The sequence below is a fragment of the Camelina sativa genome, chromosome 20 (assembly GCF_030686135.1).
Source record: "Camelina sativa cultivar CO46 ecotype springtype chromosome 20, ASM3068613v1".
NCBI classification, from domain to species: Eukaryota; Viridiplantae; Streptophyta; class Magnoliopsida; order Brassicales; family Brassicaceae; genus Camelina; species Camelina sativa.
The window spans coordinates 30,995,646-31,017,168 of record NC_141899.1 but is presented as its reverse complement, the minus strand read 5'-3'; the positions used below and the strand labels follow the sequence as shown (position 1 = coordinate 31,017,168).

Below are 21,523 nucleotides of genomic sequence, written 5' to 3'. Positions count from 1 at the left end.
TATGGCATTCTCTTAAAAGAAAAACTTGAGTCATGGGGGATAATGATGACACATAATTACACATTTCATCATTTATATCTATAAAGCTAAGTTAAAATCATCATCATTGAAGATCTAATCGATATCGGAGGCTTTAATTATCGTGTAATATATAGAACACATGTGTTCACTTTGTAGTTTAGTTTCTTTGTTATCGTTGTTGAACTAATCATACTCTATATCCTCCATCTGTCCATTCTAAATGGCACAATTGTCTTAAGCTAAACTTTGTAATTATAGATTTAAAAATACATTTTACGCTTTTCAAAGCCATCTTGTTACACACAAACTAGAGAAAATGGTTCTGTTGTGGAGGGATTCCTCCTGTTGTAAAGAACATAAAAACAACTTGCTCAACACACATGAAATTTTATAAACCAAAGTATGTAGTATAGTGATAAAATAAGGCCTATAATGGCTTTGAATAATATTGTCAAGGCCCATTATTCACATCACATTGTCTCTGATTATGAGAGAAGGGGTTCCACTGAATCACGTCCTCTTCTTCTATTAATGGGCCTGCCTAGGCTTGCACACCTTTGTGGAAGATCAAATATGGTATATATATAATTTTTATTTTTCTGTTAATGTCGTTAATCTTTTTTTTTTCCGTCGAATGTCAATGCCATTAATCTGTTCTTAAAAATGGAAACATTGTTAAGAGAATAAACCATTGGTAAATTTGTTTGTCCAATTTACCTGTTTATTGAACAAACAAACAGAGAAAATTACCTTTGGTAAAAAAACAGTCCCAGTCGAGCTCAATGTAACTTTGTAAGAAATGACAGGAAAAAGTACATAACTATTTGTAGACCATATGAACCATTTTTCTTATAAATAAATTTGGGTTAGAATAAATTTTATCTATGTTTTTTAAAAAAGAGTTGAATAAACAATTAACAATTTAGTCTATTTTATCTGCAACGTCTATTTAAAACCTTAATTAGGTGTTAAAAAAAGTAACGAAAATGTAATAATAATTTTATTATTGTTTGTCACTGGTATATTTGACCAAACAAAAAAAAGAACCGTTGCTAAGGAAAAGAAAAGGAAAAAAACAGTACCAATGAGACTCCATGTAAGAAATGACAGGACAAAGTACAAAAATATTTTTTATCTCTTTTTTTTTTACGAGAATTTTTTATCTTTTTTTTTTCTTACAACCGAGAATTTTTAATCTGTTTTTTAATATTATTTTATTTTATTTCATTTATACGTAAAGGATAATGATGATTGAGTAGTCTTCGAGATTCTGAAAACAGTAGCCTCCTTTTTTCGACCGTTTGCTATGCCAAAAAAGCAAAAATAATGCAAAGACGCAGGTCAGAAAGCTGTGACACGTGTTGTACATGTTCGTGTTGATGACGTGTAATATTATTTTTTGCCACAGAGCGAAAGTCCCATACCGCGGCGTCGGTAAAAGGAAATAAAAAAGAAGACGCAAGAGTCCGTTTTACTAATTTTAATTTGTTACTATAAACTTTACCAGAAAAGGTCGATGATACATTCACATTATAATTAGGCTGTGACTTATTGGAGAAACTAGAGGATCGATTTTGTAAACAGCGTAAAATACAAGAAAAGCTGTCAAGAAAAAAGCTAAAACTTTTTTATTCTCTCAATCCAACTCATTTTGGCTGCTTATTAGAAATTAACTTTAATTTCTCTATATAAAAAAATGCATAACATGCTGTTTAGCACATGTATAGTTTCTTCCTTCACTATATTTAAAAAGTTGAATAAAGTTTCTTCAAAAGAATTATATTTGAAGCCTTTCAATATTTAATTTAAAAAAACAAGAAAATAAATAATATATAATTGTTTGCCAATAATGGCACTTATAAATATTCGTTTTTTGAGTAATAATATTCAGATGACTACCTTTTTTTACACACTGAAGTAATGAACTATTAATTTATCTATGTAGAATTTTATTACATCTGATATATTAGTTATGATATGATAAGTTAAACGTTAAATATTAATATAAGTTTAGTATAAATTATTCAACGATCTAAAGTCTTAACTCTAAACTACAGAATCAAATTCTATAAAAAATTTAATTAAATTTAGGGGGTGTTATTGGATTGAGGATTTTAATAGATTTTAATTAACCCAGGACATTAGTGGATTTAAAAGTCTAATGCATTTGTGTGGACTTTATAATGCATATAAGTTGGATTTGAAAGTCATTGATAATGTATTTTTGGTGATTGTTATGGATTTTTTAAAAAGTTATTGTTAGAAAAAAATATATATATATCCATAAACTGTGTTATACACCAAAGTTATATTAAATTAATAACACCCAGACTTTTATACATGTCATAGAAAACTTGAATTAAACTGTATTTGTTTTCAATCCAGATTTTTGGTGTAATTAAAGAACCCAGATGTCATGAACCCAGAAAAAAAAAATTAAAGAATACAAAAAAAACACAGATCTGATGAATAAGTGTGATTATATACAAAGGGTTTGAGGAGGAGGAAACAGAGATTGAACCCAGAAAAACAAAAGTGTGATTATATCATAAACCAAAAAAAAAAGTTATAGATCATGAACCCAGAAAAAAAAGTTAAAGAACACAAAAAAAAAATTCTCAAAAATAATACATATCTGATGAATAAGTGTGATTATATAAAAGGATTGAGAAAAAAAATCAAACAATAATATGTCAAAGGCTAGAGATCCATCTAAAGAGAGGAAAAGAAAATGAAATGACTGAGAAAAGTGTGGTATTGTGTTTGTTCATATTTTAGAAGCAAAGTACGTTGAAATCCAAAATCATACAAAATCTAGTAGATATTGAATAACACTAGATTTTAATGGATTTTTAAAAATACCCAATTGAATAACACCTGATTCTTAAATACATCAAACTCCTTTAAAAACCACAATCCAATAACACCCCCTTAGTCATATTCAAACTAACTTCAGTTAGATGTAGAATCAACTTAAATGAAAAATAAAATTTAAAACTAATCTCCACGCAACCACCGGAGATACAGATCGGAACATCACCGATTCAATCCCCGTCCTCGTCGAAGCTCCGAACACCGTCGATCTTGCTCTCTACGACTCTAACCGTAAAGCAAAGTACGATTACCTCTACTGCGGCTCGTCTCTGTACGGGAACTTAAGCCCGCAACGAATCAGAGAATGGGTCGCTTACCATGTTAGATTCTTCGGGGAAAGATCTCATTTTGTGCTTCACGACGCCGGAGGGATCTCGGAGGAAGTGTTTGAGGTGTTGAAGCCATGGATTGAGTTAGGGAGAGTGACGGTACATGATATAAGAGAGCAAGAACGGTTCGATGGGTATTATCATAACCAGTTTATGGTTGTGAATGATTGTTTGCATCGGTATAGGTTCATGGCCAAGTGGGTGTTTTTTTTCGATGTTGATGAGTTTGTTTATGTTCCGGCCAAAGAGACGATCTCGTCGGTGATGGAATCTTTGAAAGGATATTCTCAGTTTACTATTGAACAGATGCCTATGAGTAGTCAGCTTTGTTACGACGGTGATGGTCCGGCCAGAACTTACAGGTAAACAAATTTGAGTTTTTTTTTTTTTTTTTAATCTTAACCGGAATTTGAAAGTTTTGGTTTTTATTTGATTCATTGTTTAGTAAACCATTTTGTGTTTTAAGCATTTAGAATTGTAGATTTGGGTTTGTGAAATTAAGCATCTGATTCTGTTTAATCTTACATGTGAAAAAGAGGTTTTTTTTTGGTTTGTTGGGAACACTTTTTTCATTAGTCTTCTTTCAGTGGTGGTCCATGTGGGTGAGAGTTGTTTTCAAAGATTCTAGCTTTTTGAGATTTCCAAATTTATGTAAACCAATTCGAGAATGGGTTTGATTTGATTTTGATGGGTGTGTTTTTTTAAGATTATATCAGATTATGTCTTCAAAGATTCTAGCTTTTAGATACCAGAATTAGAATTAAGCTAGAGTGTGATGCCGTGTTGGCTATGTGTTCTTGTCAACAAAAAAATGTATACACATTATGTGGTATTGTTGTTCTTTGGATGATTGATATGTGATTGTGTGTTTGATTTCAGGAAATGGGGGTTTGAGAAATTGGCGTATAGAGACGTGAAGAAAGTACCAAGACGGGACAGGAAATACGCGGTTCAGCCGCGTAATGTATTTGCGACTGGAGTTCACATGTCTCAGAATCTACAGGGGAAGACATACCACAGAGCGGAAAAGCAAATCCGGTATTTTCACTACCATGGCTCAATCTCGCAGCGACGTGAGCCTTGCCGTCATCTTTATAATGGTACCCGGATTGTTCATGATAACAATCCTTACGTTCTTGATACCACAATGCGCGATATTGGTCTTGCGGTCAAGACGTTTGAGGTCAGGACGATTGGAGATCGCTTGCTTAGGACAAGGCAATGAATACAACAAGAGAAGATATGTTTTCATTATATAACGTAAATCTTGAGAATATATTTAGGCGAATGTAACAATTTTTATGACTTTTTCTTTTTTTAGTATATTCTTTTATTGTATTATAAAATGGGTTCATAGAATCATAGAGTTCATCATTACAGCTCAGACTCTTGGTACATAAGCATCTCTTTTGATGGGCTTAATATAGTATTTTTTGTTATTTGTATTTGAAAAAGTGACCTCTTTATTTATACTATAGAGTAGTGAAAGTTGTTGTGGTCTCCAATGGATCTTTGTCGTCTTAATTAATCAAAAGTTTCCTCATTTTCTTCCTTATAATCGAGTCATTTAATATTTACTCGAAATTTTGTTTTTAAATTAATTTAAATTAAATTTTCACATATATTAAAAATAAATTGATCACTCAAATTGTTTTTTTACTAGCTATTACTCAAAATTAGAAAAAGGTTATTTACTTTTTATTTTTGGATGAAAACTGAAAACACAAGGGTAGAAGATAGACCCCACGAAGAGGGACCTTCCAAGTTTCGTGGTTGTTAATTGTCGCAAAGGCTGGAAAGTGGAAAGTCTCATTGGTGCCCAAATGCTCAACAAATTATTCCAATCAACTAAAATCTCCTAATAACGACACCAATTATTCATTTAATCATTTTTCGTTATACAAATAAAAAATAGTAGTAAACAAAATGAGAGAATGCACACCGACGGTTCAGCATTTAATTCTATGCAAACAAGATACGTAAAAACAAAAAACTATAGCACCATTCACGAACCCTACAATTTATACAAAATTTAGTAATTTTGATTTTATTTTGTAAGGTGATTGGAAATTTGCCCATAAGGGTTTTGTAATGAACGGACTTAAATCATTTATTATGTTTTCGAAGTTTTCGGGTACAACGTTTTAATACAAGTAGTCGACAACAACATGATCGTGTGGCAGCTGTGATATTCTCTGCAAATCTACAGTTTCTATTTATAAACCACTAATCCTATAATATTCGTCGTCCACCTAACCTAATAAGAAAGCAACCACGTACGTGATTTAGACAAAAAGACAATTATATTTGTATTAATATATGTACTTGTAACTTGTCCAGCTCTAATTTATTATGGAATTTGGACTAGTCTAAAACTGGTTTCTATAAGATAGATACAACGCTACAATGTAGGACCAAACTGGGTTGGCCAAAACATGTGTCGCCAGATTCTAGCCCAGACCCGAGTCTAATGAAATTTAAACCTGTTGTAAATGTTTGCTTCATATGGGCTTATTTGGTCTGAACCAAGAACTGGGCCTCTATTGGTGTGAAGTCCATACAGGATCCATGTTGTGTGGCATGCAGGACTAAACCGACATAAGTTCTAGGGTTTCACTATAAAAGGGAAACTAGGGTTGAAGAAACATATATGCTGAAGAAACATGTAACCTAAACAAGCTGGAGGTACATTGGTGACGGCTGTAGGACACAGCGCAGGGCGCTGTGCATGGCAGACGCAGAGACGCAGGGCGCAGTGAAGAGAGCATGCGCAGGGCATCGTACATGGAGCTTGAAGCTGTGCGCATAACCATGATAAAGGAGCAGAAGCTCGGCTGGGGTCGAAGGGCTGAGAGTCGGACATAACCTTGTCTAGGTTTAAGGTGTCTTCAGGACACTCTGATGAGAGACGAAGGTGGAGCTGCTTCTTTGGGGTTATGGAGGTGTTTATGAGTTATACATGGAGAGGAGAGCTGAACCAGAGACAGAGAAAGAGGAAGAAGAAAAGCTAGATCTATTATGTGTTTTCTTCTTCAGGTTCTCTGTAGTTGTTAGTTCTCTAAGCTTGTATATGTAATACTATGTAAAACCTTGGTTGATTGATAGTGGATGTTTGTGGGAGAAGGTTCCCACTCGAGATGTACCCTCTGCATGAGGGGAACTCGTTAAATCTCTGTGTTATGTTTATGTTATGCAAATTGATCTGTGAAATAGAAGAGGAGTAGGGGCAGAGTCGCGGTCTGCGGTTCACTACAGAGGTGAATCGGGGTCTGCGATTCTCAACAAGTGGTATCAGAGCATAGGCTCAGGAATTCACATACTCAGGCATGACACTGTAAGCATACAAAAAGGATCCGGAGACTGTTGTAGAAGACTCAAAGGTTAAATCAATTATTGGGTTGGTTTAAGGTGGAGTTATCTGCAGTGTTTGATTCAGGTTCATGGATGGATGTGTGAAGGTGATTTGCACATGGCTGTGAAGAGGGAATCAAAGCATCATCCAAAAGGCTCAAACTTGTCAAAACAGGAATTCAGTTTTCCGCTGCGGCCACAAGGTACATGTGATGTTCTGTTTTGAAGCTTCTGAATACTCAAATCTGTTTCAGTTTATGGAATCTAGACACTAGGAAAACGCAAGGATGTAGACGTCTTCAACTATTGAAAAGTCAGTTTTCGGTTGTTGAAAGTCTGTGTAGTGGTGTTCAGAAATTGGTTGAAGGTACAACTATTGGAGTCACAGATTTACTAAGGGACGCCTTCAAAGGTAAATCTGTGTAAGAGGGTTGTTAGGTCAGCTAGTTGTGTCGAAGATTCAGATGAGTATGAAGATGGACCAGGCAATTTGTGTTGAAGTGGTCAGATTTGAGAGGTGTTGGGTGAATGGTGAAGTCTCAGGAATGGATCAGGTTGTTAGAGATTTGAAAGGACTACAATCAAGGTAGGTCTACAGAGAATGGGAATGCAGAAGAGTACCAAGAGTCGAAGTTGCAGCCAATGCGATTTTATTTGTCAAGGTGGAGTTGGTTCTTCAAGGTGACTTAAAATCTCTGGAAGACTTTTGTAGATGTTGCAGGACTGTGCAAGAGTTTGCAAGTAAGTGCAAGAATCTACAAGGCTGGCGGAAGGTGACTGGGGTTAGGTTTTGCATTGAGAAGAGAATCAGAAACAGAAAAGTTTTGGTTCGCCTGTTTGCATCTACAGAGATGATCTGGTGGATGAATCTTCTGAAGGTATCACTTGTAGGAAGTTTAAGTGTTTGTTGACACTTAATAAGGAAGCATGTGAGTATAAGGGGAGAATTCAAGTAGATCTCTGGTGGTTAAAGATGCAGGTTATGATAGACAAGACTAGTAGAAGACTAGTGGGTCTAGCAACATCATTAAGTTTTCTCAGGAGAGTCACTTACACAAAGGTTAAGTGAGGATTCATCAATGGTAAAGACATGTCAAGTTGTATTGATGAATGGTGAGAAAAGGTATGATGCTGGTACCAAGGTTCTTCTTGGTAAGGTCTGCAAACGTGAAGAACTATTGTAGGGTTATGTTAACAGTAGGTGTGTGGCTTCAGGAATTCTAGAGTGAAGCACTAAAGGCTGTTACAAGGAGACTAGCAGAGGTTTTTAAGCTGTTGGTCGAACATCTGTTTTAACATGAGGTTGAACAGGAGGTTGTACTGTCAGATCGTACAAGCTGGATTCAAAAATCAGTTGGTTAAACAGATGGGATGTAAACTCAATCTCAAGAGTAATGCATTGGGTTGAGATTGTTTACATGATGAATCAGAGATTGTTTCAGGATTGAAGCATGTATGATTCATGTGTTCTGCATGAGATTCAAGGAAGTTTGGTTCAAGCTCAGTGCACATGAGGGGAATCAAAGGTCGACCAAGTGAATCAGGTTGCAGACGGATACAGATGATATACAATCATGATAACAGGTCTGTGGTATTTATCAGAAACCATGGAAGAGGTTGTGTGATTGTTGTAATCGTGTTCTGAGAGGTTGATGTCTCATGTTTTACTAGTTCTAAAAGTTTCAAGATTAAGGTTCCATAAGCAAGCAAGGTGTTACTTGCGGGTGAATTAGAAGTTCTGGTTCTAGGTGGAGCTGTTGTGAGGAACAGGAGATTCGAGTAAAGGTCTTCATAAGTGTTTCTAAGACCAGGAGACACAAGGTTGAAGAAGATGATTCGTGTAAGGAGTGACACGAACTTGTTGGGACAGCTGAAGAGCATCATAAGCTATTCAGAGAAGCTGTCAAGAACAAGGTGAAGCTGTATTGCTTTGCAAACTGAAATTTCAGAAAGTTCGAATATAGTGACAATCATGAGACAGTCTAAGGATTCGATAGGTGCTGAGAATTTCAAAGCAATGTCAGAGGATGACATTGGAGAACACAAAGGAACATTCAATGGTTGGTTGTGTTCTGTATTGATTATCAAGAAACAAGGTTGTAAGGGTTTCTTCAGTTGTTGGGTTCAGTGGTTGGAGTTCGTCTGCAAGTGGGATTACAGTCATCAGAAGAAGGAAGCTTGAGGGAGAGTCGCGAATCTCTTTAAGTTTCTGAAGATGAAGTTAAAAATTCCTAAGGTGGACAAAAGATAAGGATCGTTGGGAGTTGCAGGTTCTACAGGAGAAGACAAGCTTTGTTTTTCTTTTCAGGAAAGAATCAACACAAAGGGGATTTTGTGAGTTGGACCAAATGAAGCAAAAGGTGGAGTTTGTTGTAAATGTTTGCTTCATATGGGCTTATTTGGTCTGAACCAAGAACTGGGCCTCTATTGGTGTGAAGCCCATACAGGATCCGTGTTGTGTGGCCTGCAGGACTAAACCGACATAAGCTCTAGGGTTTCACTATAAAAGGGAAACTAGGGTTGAAGAAACATGTATGCTGAAGAAAGCCGCAGAGCACGCACTAAAGAAGCTGGAGGTACATTGGTGACAGCTGTAGGGCACAGCGCAGGGCGCTGTGCATGGCAGACGCAGAGACGCAGGGCGCAGTGCAAAGAGCATGCGCAGGGCGTCGTACATGGAGCTTGAAGTTGTGCGCAGAACCATGATAAAGGAGCAGAAGCTCGGCTGGGGTCGAAGGGCTGAGAGTCGGACATAACCTTGTCTAGGTTTAAGGTGTCTTCAGGACGCTCTGATGAGAGACGAAGGTGGAGCTGCTTCTTTGGGGTTATGGAGGTGTTTATGGGTTATACATGGAGAGGACAGCTGAACCAGAGACAGAGAAAGAGGAAGAAGAAAAGCTAGATCTATTATGTGTTTTCTTCTTCAGATTCTCTGTAGTTGTTAGTTCTCTAAGCTTGTATATGTAATACTATGTAAAACCTTGGTTGATTGATAGTGGATGTTTGTGGGAGAAGGTTCCCACTCGAGATGTACCCTCTGCATGAGGGGAACTCGTTAAATCTCTGTGTTATGTTTATGTTATGCAAACTGATCTGTGAAGTAGAAGAGAAGTAGGGACAGAGTCGCGATCTGCGTTTCACTACAGAGGTGAATCGGGGTCTGCAATTCTCAACAAAACCTATTTTGAAACTTATCTTTATAAGTCCGGTCCTGGCTAAGATCTAATCTAATAGTACTACTTTTGCATTTGCGTTTAGGTTACTAACTTACTATTACCGGTAGAGCAAAACATAACTTTAAGAATATTGAACCAATACTCTTTTTTTGGTTAATTTTGACAACCTAAATTACCAATTAATAGATTCTTTTTTTTAGTTTACCCTCTAAAACGCTTTTTTGCAAAATGTAGACGCAAATGGTATTAAAACTTTTCATTTGTTTTTGACGTTTACTTTTTACAAATAACAAAGAAGTTTTACATAAACCAATACTAAATCAAACTAGAAAAGTCTACAAAATACATTCATGTATTGAGTTTTGGGAATTAATTACCAAATGAAAATGTTTGACATGACTTTGGTATATTACATTTTTATAATATATATTCGTAGTTAAAAGACTCCATCATCAGTCAAACGGCTTGAGCTTCCAAGAAAGCATTGAAATTCTTGGAGGCTTCTAACAACCGTGGAGAGATTACCGGAGACGTAGGGTATGAAACCGGAGATGACGTGGAAAATCTAACCTGACGCAGTGAAGACTCCATCGATTTTCTGTTTTTCGAACCAGAAACTTTTAAAACACCTTTGATCTCTTTCTCAACAGGTTCCTTGTCAAACACGAAAGCCGCTGAAACGGGATCGTCATGGTCGTTATCACCAGAACCACTTTTGATTAGCTCGGACGGTAAGTCATAGAAGTGATTTCCTCCTTCTTCTCCACCGGATTCCGAAGTGTATGAGCCGCAATCGAATTTCTCCATTGAAGCTCGAGCTGAGATCACTGTGGTAGTGGTGGTGGATTCTCTGACGGAGACGGTTCTTGATACGGTAATGGTCGATGACGATGATGTCGTCGTTGTGGTAGTTCGAGTGAAGGAAGAAGAATCATCTTTCCGTGATGATCTGATCGGTTTTCCTTTACCGAAACCAGGGAGGTATAAACACAGAGCGTTGCATTTGAATCCGTCTTCTAATGTATTATTATTGCTGATGCTCTTGTTTGATTCGGTTTTAATGAAGAACGAGTTCCTCTTAAGGGAGAGTCTCTTGCTACTAGACCCACAAGATTTGCTTCTCTTGTATGCCGCAGAAGATGAGTCCTGTTCCTTGTTTTTGAGCGACCGCATCAGACCCGAACGTTGTCTAGGAGAAGCAGCGGTTGAGTTTGGGAGGCTACGGCTCAGAAACTTAGTCCGAACTGGCTGCAACGGAAGAGGCATAGGCGAATCTAAATCTCTAGGAGGTGACATCGCTGGTAAGAGAACCATATCGAAGCTATCGTTCCTTCTCATCGAACCAGACATAGACAACGACCTGATTGATTTCGGGTCCATCGATATCTCTCTCTCGGATTGCATCATACTCGTTTGCTTGACCAGAATCTTCTTCTTCGAATCAAGTCTGCTTAGAACTTGCCAATCCTCACGAGAACTTTCGTCTCTGAAGCTAACCGTTGGCATAAGAACTGCAGCCACCATTTTATTTTCCAACCTGAATTGTCAATTAGTAAGAAGAGAAAATGACAAATGGCTAAGTATTAAGGCTAAGAGATGATGGATACTTATACAGAGTCACAGAGAGTAAGCATGGATTGCACGTCTGGTGGCTTATAGTGGCTACACTGAGTCATGATTTGCACGTCCAGCTTTTTTTCCGCGTCCTGCGTATTAGTCTCGGCCAAAGGTTATTGACTTTATAACAATAAACATAAACAAATAATATTTAACATTATTTAACATCGTTGACATGAGACTATGCCCAAGATTGAGACAATATCAGATCATGATAGATATGCTTGCACGAACCACACTTATTATAATATTACCAAAGGGTTTGGAGTACTTTACCTGAAGTTTGTGTAGACCACAAGCCGACGAATAAGGAAGAAGATGCTTTAAAAAATTTAAATTTATTTCATGATCTTAAGTTACAAAACATCAATGATGGTGGTGGTGTGCAGAAACTAAATGGATTTGACTCTACTGAAGGGAATTGTAAAACAAGATTAATACAACTGAGACACCGATGATAACTGGTAAAGCCGATACAAAGTACAACGCTCCATAACCCTGCAACATATTACGAAGGCAGGAAAAATATCAATCAGATAGCAAGTTACAACACAAAATGTCATTGTCAACAACTGAACGCTGGCAATGTTATGAAAGACATAAAGAGTAATGATTTCTAGGTAAAATCAGTAGTCTGTGAAAGCGTTTGAGAGAGATTTGGGAACAAACCGCGACTTTGGTTACTACTCCTTGTTCCTCATTGACATCGGCTTCTTCAATTGCAGCAGCTGAATCCCACTCTATGTTGAGTCTCTTGGCTGCTTCTTTTGGATCTATCCCGGTGTCTGTGGATTTAGCATACATTGATTTTCCTCGCTGCTTCTTTGACACCTCAACCTTTTACGATAGAGAAGATAAAGCCTTAAAACAGAGTTCTGCTAAGCTAATTAACTAAATGTATATTAGCAGCCACCGAGTTACACAAACAAAAAGGGATCTCTTCCATCATATTTACACACCTATATAGGATTCACCACAATAAAATGAAACGAAGATACAAAAGGGCTTGCACGGTTGCACCAACAGAAAATGGCCACTTGAGATAAGATTATCCAATTCATTTGGCTTTCTATGTTTCTTAAAAGAACCTTTCATGCCTAGTTCAACTGCATGTATTATAATTCTGATTTTCTTGAGGAAGAGATATTGATAAATAAATGTGTATGATTTCAATGGATGCATCACGAAATTTGGGACATGTGAAAGTTTACAGGCTTATATAGGATTGGTTTCATCATGGACTTGAATTGCCTAAGGCGAAAAGGTACTAGATTTTCTCTACCAATCTCACCTATAACGAAAAAAAAGTTGTGGGGGTACAACGAAGAGGTACCTCTAAATTTGGCCAACGCATCATTTCCTCATGTAGCATCCGGAGAGTGGCACGATCTTTAGGGACTTTCCCATCATTTACCTGTGAGAAGACAGCAATACATTTTTAGAGATCTTCATACTAATGTCAAAAGAAACTACTTCCAACACCAAATTGCCACTTGATCAAGATCAACCCTTGTGATTACACAAAGCAAACTGCGTAACTTGGTGTTGTGAAGTAACACCTTGACATCATGATGGGAATTCTATCACCAAGGTTTCTATCGAAGCTCAGATCTTAGAAAGCCAGCACAAGGTTCCACTAAAACCAGAAATGTAACAGATTAAGCATGAATGCAACTCAAGTAATGTTGGTTGAGCAGAACTTGCAAGTAACTGCTGTAATTAGCTATACATCAGCCTTGATGTACAAGAAGAAGAAGAAGAAGAAGAAGAACAAAACAAGCACACTACACACAGACCAAACCAACTGATTCACAATAGCATTCTATGAACACTCCTAGAACTGTACCATATATGTACTCCCTTGTCTTTCAATTATCTTAAGGACATGTATGAGGACCGATTCTATGTCACTAATGGTAAGGCAAAGGCAGATTCAAGATTGACGAGGCAATAATATCAAAAGGTGCATTTTTGAGAAATCAAAAAAGTAACCTGCTCCAAGGCTTCAGCCAAGTCATCCCTACTTGGGGTCTCCGAATCTTCAATTCCAAGCAGCCTCCTTCTTTCCACTTCCCTTGGATCCTCAATCATGATTGTCAACTTAACCTATGGGTTTTGCAACAAAAAATACAAAGCTCTGACTCAATATCTCATCCTAAACCAATCCTAAAAAAACAATACAGAACCATGAAAATGCAGCTTTGCAGCTTTACCTCACTGAAGATCATATCTCTATTCCTCCTGAGAAGCTCCAATACCTAATCACACACACACACATACACACAATTCTTCAGGATGATTCTGATTTCAAGTACATCTACAATTTCACTCAGCTTTAATCAGCAAAGGGAATCACAAACCCGTTTAATCTCGTTAACGCATTTGAGATCTTCAGGATCGACTTCTTCTCCTTCTTCGTATACATCTTCATATTCATCATCATCATCTCTGTTTTGTTTCTCCTTCTCTTCCTGCTCCAACGTTAACGGAACCGGAATACGAATCTCCGTAACATCTCCTTTCTCCTGCCTAGCTATCAAACTACCGAATCTCCGATTCTTCTTACTCCGCCTCACCCAACGATCATCAGAAATACCACTGAAATTGCAAATAACAACCGGAGACGGCGAACAAACACCGTAACTCCGTTGTCTGTCACCGCCGGAAGAAGACAAACTCGAAACACAGTACTGTAACGGCAACTGAAACATCTGCGTCACCATTTCTTCCAACCAAACAACAAAAAAAAAAAAGTAAAGACGATTTCACAGATTCTGCATCTCTTTGAAGATATCTAGAGGAAGAAGACGATTCAAATCATCCAAATGTTAAAACTCAATTTGTCAATTAAAAGGTAAAATTGAATTCGTATAAGATTGGGAAGATAATACGAGTGGCTGATATATGTTGATTTGCCTCGAAAAGCTTTACTACTTATAGATAATATTATTTCTTTCAACTCAAAATAAAAAATAATAATACAATAGGATCAAAGATTTGTTTCAATATTTAATTAATAATCAACAATTACTGTTACTGTTTTAAAATAAACCGCGCATTGCGTAAATATTATTAACCTATATAGTTAATCATCAATTCTTTTTCTTCTTATTCAACATCCTTTTAAACCATTTAGCCGATTTCTTGAGATATCTCTTACGTCCATGGTCGAAATCAACGTAAACCAATCCAAACCGGACTGTGTATCCCGTTGCCCATTCAAAGTTATCCAACAACGACCATGCGAAAAAACCCTTCACGTTGGCTCCAATCGAGATTGCGTCTTGAACCATCTTGAGATGTTTAGCGTAGTAATCAATCCTCTCACCATCTTTAAGTAAGACTTTACCGGTACTGGCTTCATCCCTCCCGTTCTCGGTTATGTACATGACCGGGTCTTTAAACTTGTATTTTGCATAGAGGAGGAGATCACGGATCCCCTTGGGGTATATTAATAGCCAATCCGATGCAGCTTTTGGACCTATGGGAACTCCTTCTCTTTCACCTGTGATGCTGGCACAAGGATCAGTGAATAGTGTAACGTTTTCTTTGGAGCAAGGAACATCCTTTGCGTAAGAAGATGAGTAGTAGTTGATGCCAATGAAATCATATGATCCTTTGAGCATCTTAGATTGTTTTGTAGTAAATGTAGGTAAGCGACCGTCTTTTACGTTGTTGATCATATCAACCGGGTATTTACCGGTTACAAGTGGCTCCATAAAATAGTCGAATGTGAAGGCCATGGCTCGTGCCGCGGCTAACCTGTCCTCGGCTGACTCTGTATTATAAGGTAAGTTCCAACCCGCGTTTAAGGCGATACCAACTTGACCTTTTTGAGATTTCTTGTATTTTTTTCTGTATACTTTGACCGCTTCTCCGTGAGCTAGGATGAGGTTGTGACCAACGATATAAGGCTCGGTAGCTCCGTTTCCGGCGGTGCAGTTAGGGTTTGTGAATTTTGAGCATCTTCCTGGAGCCATGACACCTGCAGCGTATCCTTGTTGCACCACTGTTAATGGCTCGTTCAGTGTCATCCAATGCTTCACTCGATCTCCAAAACTCTTGAAGCAGATATCTGCGTAATCACGGAAATCATTCACAATCTCTTTGCCGCGGAATCCTCCGTAAGCATCTTCAAGGGCTTGTGGTGTGTCCCAGTGGAAAAGAGTGACGAAAGGCTTGATTCCTTTGGACAAAAGCTCATTGATCAAGTTGTTGTAATAATCAATACCGGCTTGGTTGATTCCTCCTTTTAGATTCCCACGTGGCAAGATCCTCGACCATGAGATGGAGAATCTGTAGGCATTGAAACCAATCTGATGTAGTAAGCCCACATCTTCTTTGTAAAGATGGTAAGAATCATCAGCTACAGATCCATTGCTACCATCTATAATCTTCTCTGGGTAGTTTTCAGAGAATGTATCCCATATGCTTGGTCCTCTACCGTCTTCATGAGCACCTCCTTCGACTTGGTAAGCAGATGTTGCAGATCCAAATATGAAATCTTTTGGAAAATCACTTCTTCTTAGTTTAGGCGTTGAAGAGTGTTTCTTGGCAACAACTTCGTTAGAAACCAAGACAATGAACACTAGTAAACAAAGATATTTAGTTCTCATTATAGAATATTAAGTTGGTTTAAGAACTCAAGATTGATAATAGCACTCTTAATTGCTTAAGAAAATAACTCTCAAAACCTAAGCTCTCTCAAAACTCATAAGTTATGCAACACCTTGGCTTCTCCTTATATATGCATAGACCTTTTCTCTTTTAGGACAACTTCCTATTCTCTCAATTTCCTATTTTCATTATATTTAGATAAATCTTAAATATAATCTCTAATCCTTATCTCTTTAGGAGATCTTCAAGCTTTGTTTAAGCTAAGTCGACAATAATTTATTTTTGATTGATTAGATGAATCTTGTTTCTGTTGTACGAAGATTGAACTCAGATTTATATAGGCAAGAAAATTGGTAACGGATTTTGTTACGTTAATCTATAAATAGAGAGAAATATACGATAAGAGATAGTATACATAATCTTGTAAGGTTTTACTTGTTCATAATTAGTAAACAGAACATTCAAATGATCTTATCTAGTTTTCTTTCTAATGACCAAAAAAATAGCTAAACATTCGTCAATGTTTGTTTGTTTGTTTTTTTTTCCTTTAACAACCAAAGTTCAATTAATCTACCTATCAAAAAAAAATTCAGTTGTTGAAAAAAAAAAAAAAAAAAAAATTCAGTTAATCTAATAACTACAATTAGAACCTCTGAAAAGGTCAATCTATTTAAGGCCCAATCTATAAGCCCAATAACAAGGCCCAATTAATGTATCGCTGTGATTTTAGCGGGAAAATGTTAGAGGGCGGCAGCTTAAGTTCCCGCTACAATCGACTCGCCATTTCTCTTCTTTACCCATAGTGGAGAAAAGTTTTTGTGCTTTCTGTTCAAACGAATTTAGGGTTTTGTTTTTGGTGGTGAAGAGGGAAAAGTTCAGTGAGAGAAGAATTTGAAAAATGGAAGCTTTTGGTGGGTTTGTAATGGATGAACAAGCGATTCAAGTAGAAAACGTCTTCCTCGAGTTCCTCAAAAGGTTTGTTTTTTTTTCTTCTTCTGATTTTGGGCTTTTCTTCCTCTCAATTTCATTCACGTTTGATTGGAGTTAGCGTTTTTGATTTGGTTTCCGAAATTGGGATTTCAGTTTCCGATTAGATGCGAACAAGCCGGAGCTGTATTACGAAGCGGAGATTGAAGCGATTCGAGGCGGTGAATCAACAATGATGTATATCGATTTCTCACATGTTATGGGTTTTAATGACGCTCTTCAGAAAGCAATAGCTGACGAGTATTTGAGGTTTGTATAATTATCTAAAACCCTAGTTTTTTTTTGTGAATTGGGTGTGTTAAGATTTGTTCTTTGATTTTGATTTTTTTTTTTGTGTGTGTGAAATTGGATTAGGTTTGAGCCGTATTTGAGGAATGCGTGTAAGCGGTTTGTGATTGAAATGAATCCTTCTTTCATTTCGGATGATACTCCGAATAAAGATATCAATGTTTCCTTCTACAATCTCCCTTTCACTAAAAGGTAATGCCTTTTTCTCAAAATTGATGATTTTGACATTGAATTTTTGGCTGAATCTTAGTGGTTGTGTTGATTACTTTGTTATCATAATTTTGGCAGGTTGAGAGAGCTAACTACTGCAGAAATTGGGAAGTTAGTGTCGGTGACTGGTGTGGTTACTAGAACAAGCGAAGTGAGACCTGAGCTGCTTTATGGGACGTTTAAGTGTTTAGATTGTGGTAGTGTTATAAAGAATGTTGAACAGCAGTTCAAGTATACACAGGTAATGAATGCTTGATTTTGGTCTTAGGAAGTGTTAGCTTGTATTCATTGTTTCACTTTTCTTGTTTGTTATATAATTTATGGCCTTGCCTTTATGCAGCCTACGATCTGTGTGAGCCCAACTTGTTTGAACAGAGCAAGATGGGCGTTGCTTAGACAAGAGAGCAAGTTTGCAGATTGGCAAAGAGTTAGAATGCAGGAGACTTCAAAAGAGATACCTGCTGGTTCCTTGCCACGGTCTTTGGATGTCATTCTGCGTCATGAGATTGTGGAACAGGCCAGAGCGGGTGACACGTAAGATTCCTCTTGCGAGAGTTCTCTACGTTATCTGTTCTATCTTCACAAGAATCATGAATTAACATTCGTTGTCTTTTTTTGTTTGTCTCCACAGGGTTATTTTTACGGGAACTGTTGTTGTTATACCTGACATATCAGCACTCGCAGCACCTGGAGAGAGAGCAGAATGCCGTCGAGACTCGTCACAACACAAAAGCTCTACTGCTGCACATGAAGGTGTTCAAGGTCTCAAGGCTCTGGGAGTTAGAGATCTTTCGTACCGGCTTGCCTTTATCGCTAACTCAGTGCAGGTTTGTCAACTTTTTAGTATCTGTCAAACCAAAACTCAGGTGAGATGTGTTGATCAATCTCAATGTTTATTTTTTTTTCCAGATCGCTGATGGTAGTAGGAACACTGATATGAGGAACCGCCAAAATGATTCTAATGAAGATGACCAGCAGCAGTTCACGGTGAGCCTTGGAATGAATTACCAATAGGACTTGTGACAGTTTTTATTCAGCAGGATCTTTCCTTTGCTCTTTTATCCAACCTCTTACACGCTTATGTATACAACTAATGTCATACGTCCTTGTTTAAAATTTACAGGCAGAAGAACTAGATGAAATCCAGCAGATGAGAAATACGCCTGATTACTTCAATAAGTTAGTTGGAAGCATGGCCCCAACTGTTTTTGGTCATCAAGACATCAAACGTGCAGTTCTACTTATGCTTTTAGGCGGTGTCCACAAGACCACTCATGAAGGCATCAACCTTAGAGGAGACATCAATGTTTGTATAGTTGGGGACCCCAGCTGTGCTAAATCCCAATTCCTCAAGTACTGTTTCTCATTGAAAATCAAAGCTGTCTTTGTTTTTGTTTTCTTTTTTTCCTTTTTCTGAAATCTGATACCTCAGTTTTGGTTTGTTAAATGCAGGTATACAGCAGGCATAGTACCAAGATCTGTGTATACATCTGGGAAGTCCTCTTCTGCAGCTGGGTTGACTGCTACTGTTGCCAAAGAACCGGAAACTGGTGAATTTTGCATTGAGGTAATTTTTGAATTGATGAAAAATTATTTCCTGCAAGGAAACTGTCTAGTAACCAAAATTTTATAATAACTTTGAAGAATACTAGCCTTTCTTCATTTATGTGATTTCTACACTCTTGTTGTTATAAATGCTATCTACCTCTCTAACAGGCTGGTGCTTTAATGCTTGCTGACAATGGAATATGTTGCATTGACGAGTTTGACAAGATGGATATCAAAGATCAGGTAAGTGAGCAGCATTGGTTGTTACAGTATAGAGGATTAAGTCTCCTAGACAGTGTTTGATGTAAATTATCGTTACATTTGGACACATAGGTTGCTATTCATGAAGCGATGGAGCAGCAAACGATAAGCATTACAAAAGCTGGGATACAAGCAACCTTGAATGCTAGGACGTCAATTCTTGCAGCAGCTAATCCTGTTGGTGGGCGATATGATAAATCTAAGCCACTGAAGGTGAGGTCATCCCCAAAAATGAATCCAAACAGATACATATTTAAATTCCTTTCTTTGCTGAAAAAGTTTTATGGAAGCTTTTCATATCTAATTGTGATTTGGTCATGCTCTTTTCAGTATAACGTCAATCTTCCACCTGCCATTCTTTCGAGGTTTGATCTTGTGTATGTTATGATTGATGACCCTGATGAGGTAACGGATTACCACATTGCCCATCATATCGTGCGAGTTCACCAGAAGCATGAAGCAGCGCTTTCTCCTGAGTTCACTACCGTACAACTCAAGCGCTACATTGCATATGCCAAAACGTTAAAGCCAAAGGTTGTAGACTAGCCCAAAAAATGTTTTGATAGCAAAAGACTCTTCTGTTGGAGGCACTAACATCTTTTAACTATCCTCATCTGTTGTGTTGCAGCTAAGCCCAGAAGCAAGAAAGCTACTTGTCGAGTCTTATGTTGCTCTTCGTAGAGGTGATACAACTCCAGGCACAAGAGTTGCATATCGAATGACAGTTAGGCAGCTAGAGGCATTGATCAGGCTCTCAGAAGCCATTGCTAGGAGTCATTTGGAAATTCTGGTGAGATTATCCTAAACCATTTTTTCATGTCTTTCTTTTATTCTACCAGTCGTTATTTTGCTTGATTATAATCTTTTAATATTTCGTTCAGGTTAAACCAAGTCATGTTCTATTAGCTGTCAGACTGTTGAAGACTTCAGTTATCAGGTAACTTTGAACATCTCTATTTTTTGTTTTCTCTTATATTGTCTCAAAACCTTAATTGGAAACAACCATACTTGTTTCTCGTATCTAGTGTTGAGTCAGGGGATATCGATCTCTCTGAGTACCAAGATGCTAACGGTGAGAACATGGACGACACAGATGACATTGAAAACCCTGATAATGGAGATGAGGATCAACAGAATGGTGCAGATGAGCCAGCCCCTGCAACTGCAGGTACTTACACATTGTTTATGCTCTTCTTTTTACTCTGACTCAGTTAAGAACCTAACTAACAGCATGGTTGGCAACAGATAATGGAGCAGCAGCTCAAAAGCTGGTGATTAGCGAGGAAGAATATGATAGAATCACACAGGCCTTAGTCATTCGCCTTAGACAACATGAAGAAACTGTAAACAAAGACAGTAAGCAACATCAATCTTCAATGCTTCATACCATTGATTTCTCTCTTTAACTCTTGAAACAGATATATTATGCCACTAGTAACTCTTTTTCTTCTTTAGGTTCGGAATTGCCTGGAATAAGACAAAAGGAACTGATTCGATGGTACATCGATCAACAAAATGAGAAAAAGAAGTACAGTTCGCAAGAGCAAGTCAAACTCGATATCAAGAAACTCAGAGCCATCATTGAGGTAAAACCGAAAACAGCTTATATAAAATCCAAAACAATCTTATTAGTTAAGAGTATTTCAAATTATGTTTCTGTCTTAACACATTCTATGCATCGCACAGAGCTTGGTATGTAAAGAAGGTCATCTTATAGTGTTAGCTAACGAGCAAGAAGCCGCAGAAACAGAAGAAACAAGGAAAAAATCTTCACAAAGAGATGAGAGGATCTTGGCTGTTGCTCCAAATTATGTAGTTGAGTGATGTTATTAAGTGTTAAGATATATATTTGTAGTACTCTTTAAGTAGAAGCCTAAATCCTTCAGCATTTTGAACTAATTTTATTGGAATTTTGTATTCAGTTTTAATCAGTTAACCTCGTCAACACTAAAGAAAACTATTATCTTCCCAGATCACAAAACTCTTAAATATTTATAGTCACCTGCTCTAATTCTATATTTGTTTCTTCTTTGGTAATTCCATATTACTCCATGTATTGGTTAACTATCCTCTAAATATTAAACCTCGTAATCAGTAATCACGTAGCCACTCAAAATCTTCTTTGTTACCATTCTCCAAGCCCTATAGTCGGAAATGCATGGCTGCATACGAACCGACCTCGGCCTCACCAGTCTCCATGAATTCTAAACATATTACAACGAAGAGGATCATTCTTTCTTTTGA

General features: G+C 37.3%; 5 protein-coding genes across 7 annotated transcripts; 2 read left to right on the top strand and 3 right to left on the bottom strand.

Moving 5' to 3' along the window:
* The first annotated feature begins 2,711 nt into the window (after positions 1-2,711).
* On the top strand, positions 2,712-4,663 carry LOC104771647 (galactan beta-1,4-galactosyltransferase GALS2). Its single transcript, XM_010496212.2, has 2 exons — positions 2,712-3,586; positions 4,104-4,663. The coding sequence occupies exons 1-2, from the start codon at positions 3,378-3,380 to the stop codon at positions 4,447-4,449; spliced, it is 555 nt and encodes a 184-aa protein (XP_010494514.2). The 5' UTR covers positions 2,712-3,377; the 3' UTR covers positions 4,450-4,663.
* Positions 4,664-9,992: 5,329 nt separating this feature from the next.
* On the bottom strand, positions 9,993-11,686 carry LOC104771645 (uncharacterized). 3 transcript variants are annotated; one of them, XM_087504246.1, is made up of 3 exons: positions 11,645-11,686; positions 11,365-11,457; positions 9,993-11,288 (listed from the first exon to the last, which is right to left on the bottom strand). In XM_087504246.1, the coding sequence occupies exon 3, from the start codon at positions 11,273-11,275 to the stop codon at positions 10,208-10,210; it is 1,068 nt and encodes a 355-aa protein (XP_087360372.1). In that variant the 5' UTR covers positions 11,276-11,288; positions 11,365-11,457; positions 11,645-11,686; the 3' UTR covers positions 9,993-10,207. The 3 variants fall into 3 exon arrangements, with proteins under 3 accessions (XP_087360372.1, XP_087360373.1, XP_087360371.1); XM_087504247.1 differs by having other exon boundaries at positions 9,993-11,262; positions 11,359-11,457; positions 11,645-11,683; XM_087504245.1 differs by having other exon boundaries at positions 11,359-11,457; positions 11,645-11,681.
* A 4-nt stretch (positions 11,687-11,690) lies between these two features.
* On the bottom strand, positions 11,691-14,350 carry LOC104771646 (ycf3-interacting protein 1, chloroplastic). The gene is made up of 6 exons (XM_010496211.3): positions 13,729-14,350; positions 13,582-13,626; positions 13,361-13,474; positions 12,702-12,782; positions 12,038-12,205; positions 11,691-11,866 (listed from the first exon to the last, which is right to left on the bottom strand). Exons 1-6 carry the CDS (start codon positions 14,089-14,091, stop codon positions 11,777-11,779), a joined length of 861 nt encoding a protein of 286 aa, XP_010494513.2. The 5' UTR covers positions 14,092-14,350; the 3' UTR covers positions 11,691-11,776.
* A 4-nt stretch (positions 14,351-14,354) lies between these two features.
* Positions 14,355-16,288, bottom strand: LOC104771643 (beta-glucosidase 13). Its single transcript, XM_010496204.2, has one exon. It carries the CDS (start codon positions 15,982-15,984, stop codon positions 14,461-14,463), a length of 1,524 nt encoding a protein of 507 aa, XP_010494506.2. The 5' UTR covers positions 15,985-16,288; the 3' UTR covers positions 14,355-14,460.
* A 439-nt stretch (positions 16,289-16,727) lies between these two features.
* On the top strand, positions 16,728-21,236 carry LOC104771642 (DNA replication licensing factor MCM6-like). The gene is made up of 18 exons (XM_010496203.3): positions 16,728-16,960; positions 17,069-17,221; positions 17,327-17,452; positions 17,549-17,711; positions 17,811-18,004; positions 18,102-18,297; positions 18,380-18,457; positions 18,594-18,823; positions 18,923-19,037; positions 19,187-19,261; positions 19,352-19,492; positions 19,610-19,813; positions 19,908-20,069; positions 20,161-20,216; positions 20,305-20,447; positions 20,525-20,635; positions 20,735-20,865; positions 20,966-21,236. The coding sequence occupies exons 1-18, from the start codon at positions 16,884-16,886 to the stop codon at positions 21,101-21,103; spliced, it is 2,493 nt and encodes an 830-aa protein (XP_010494505.1). The 5' UTR covers positions 16,728-16,883; the 3' UTR covers positions 21,104-21,236.
* The last annotated feature ends 287 nt before the right edge of the window (positions 21,237-21,523 follow it).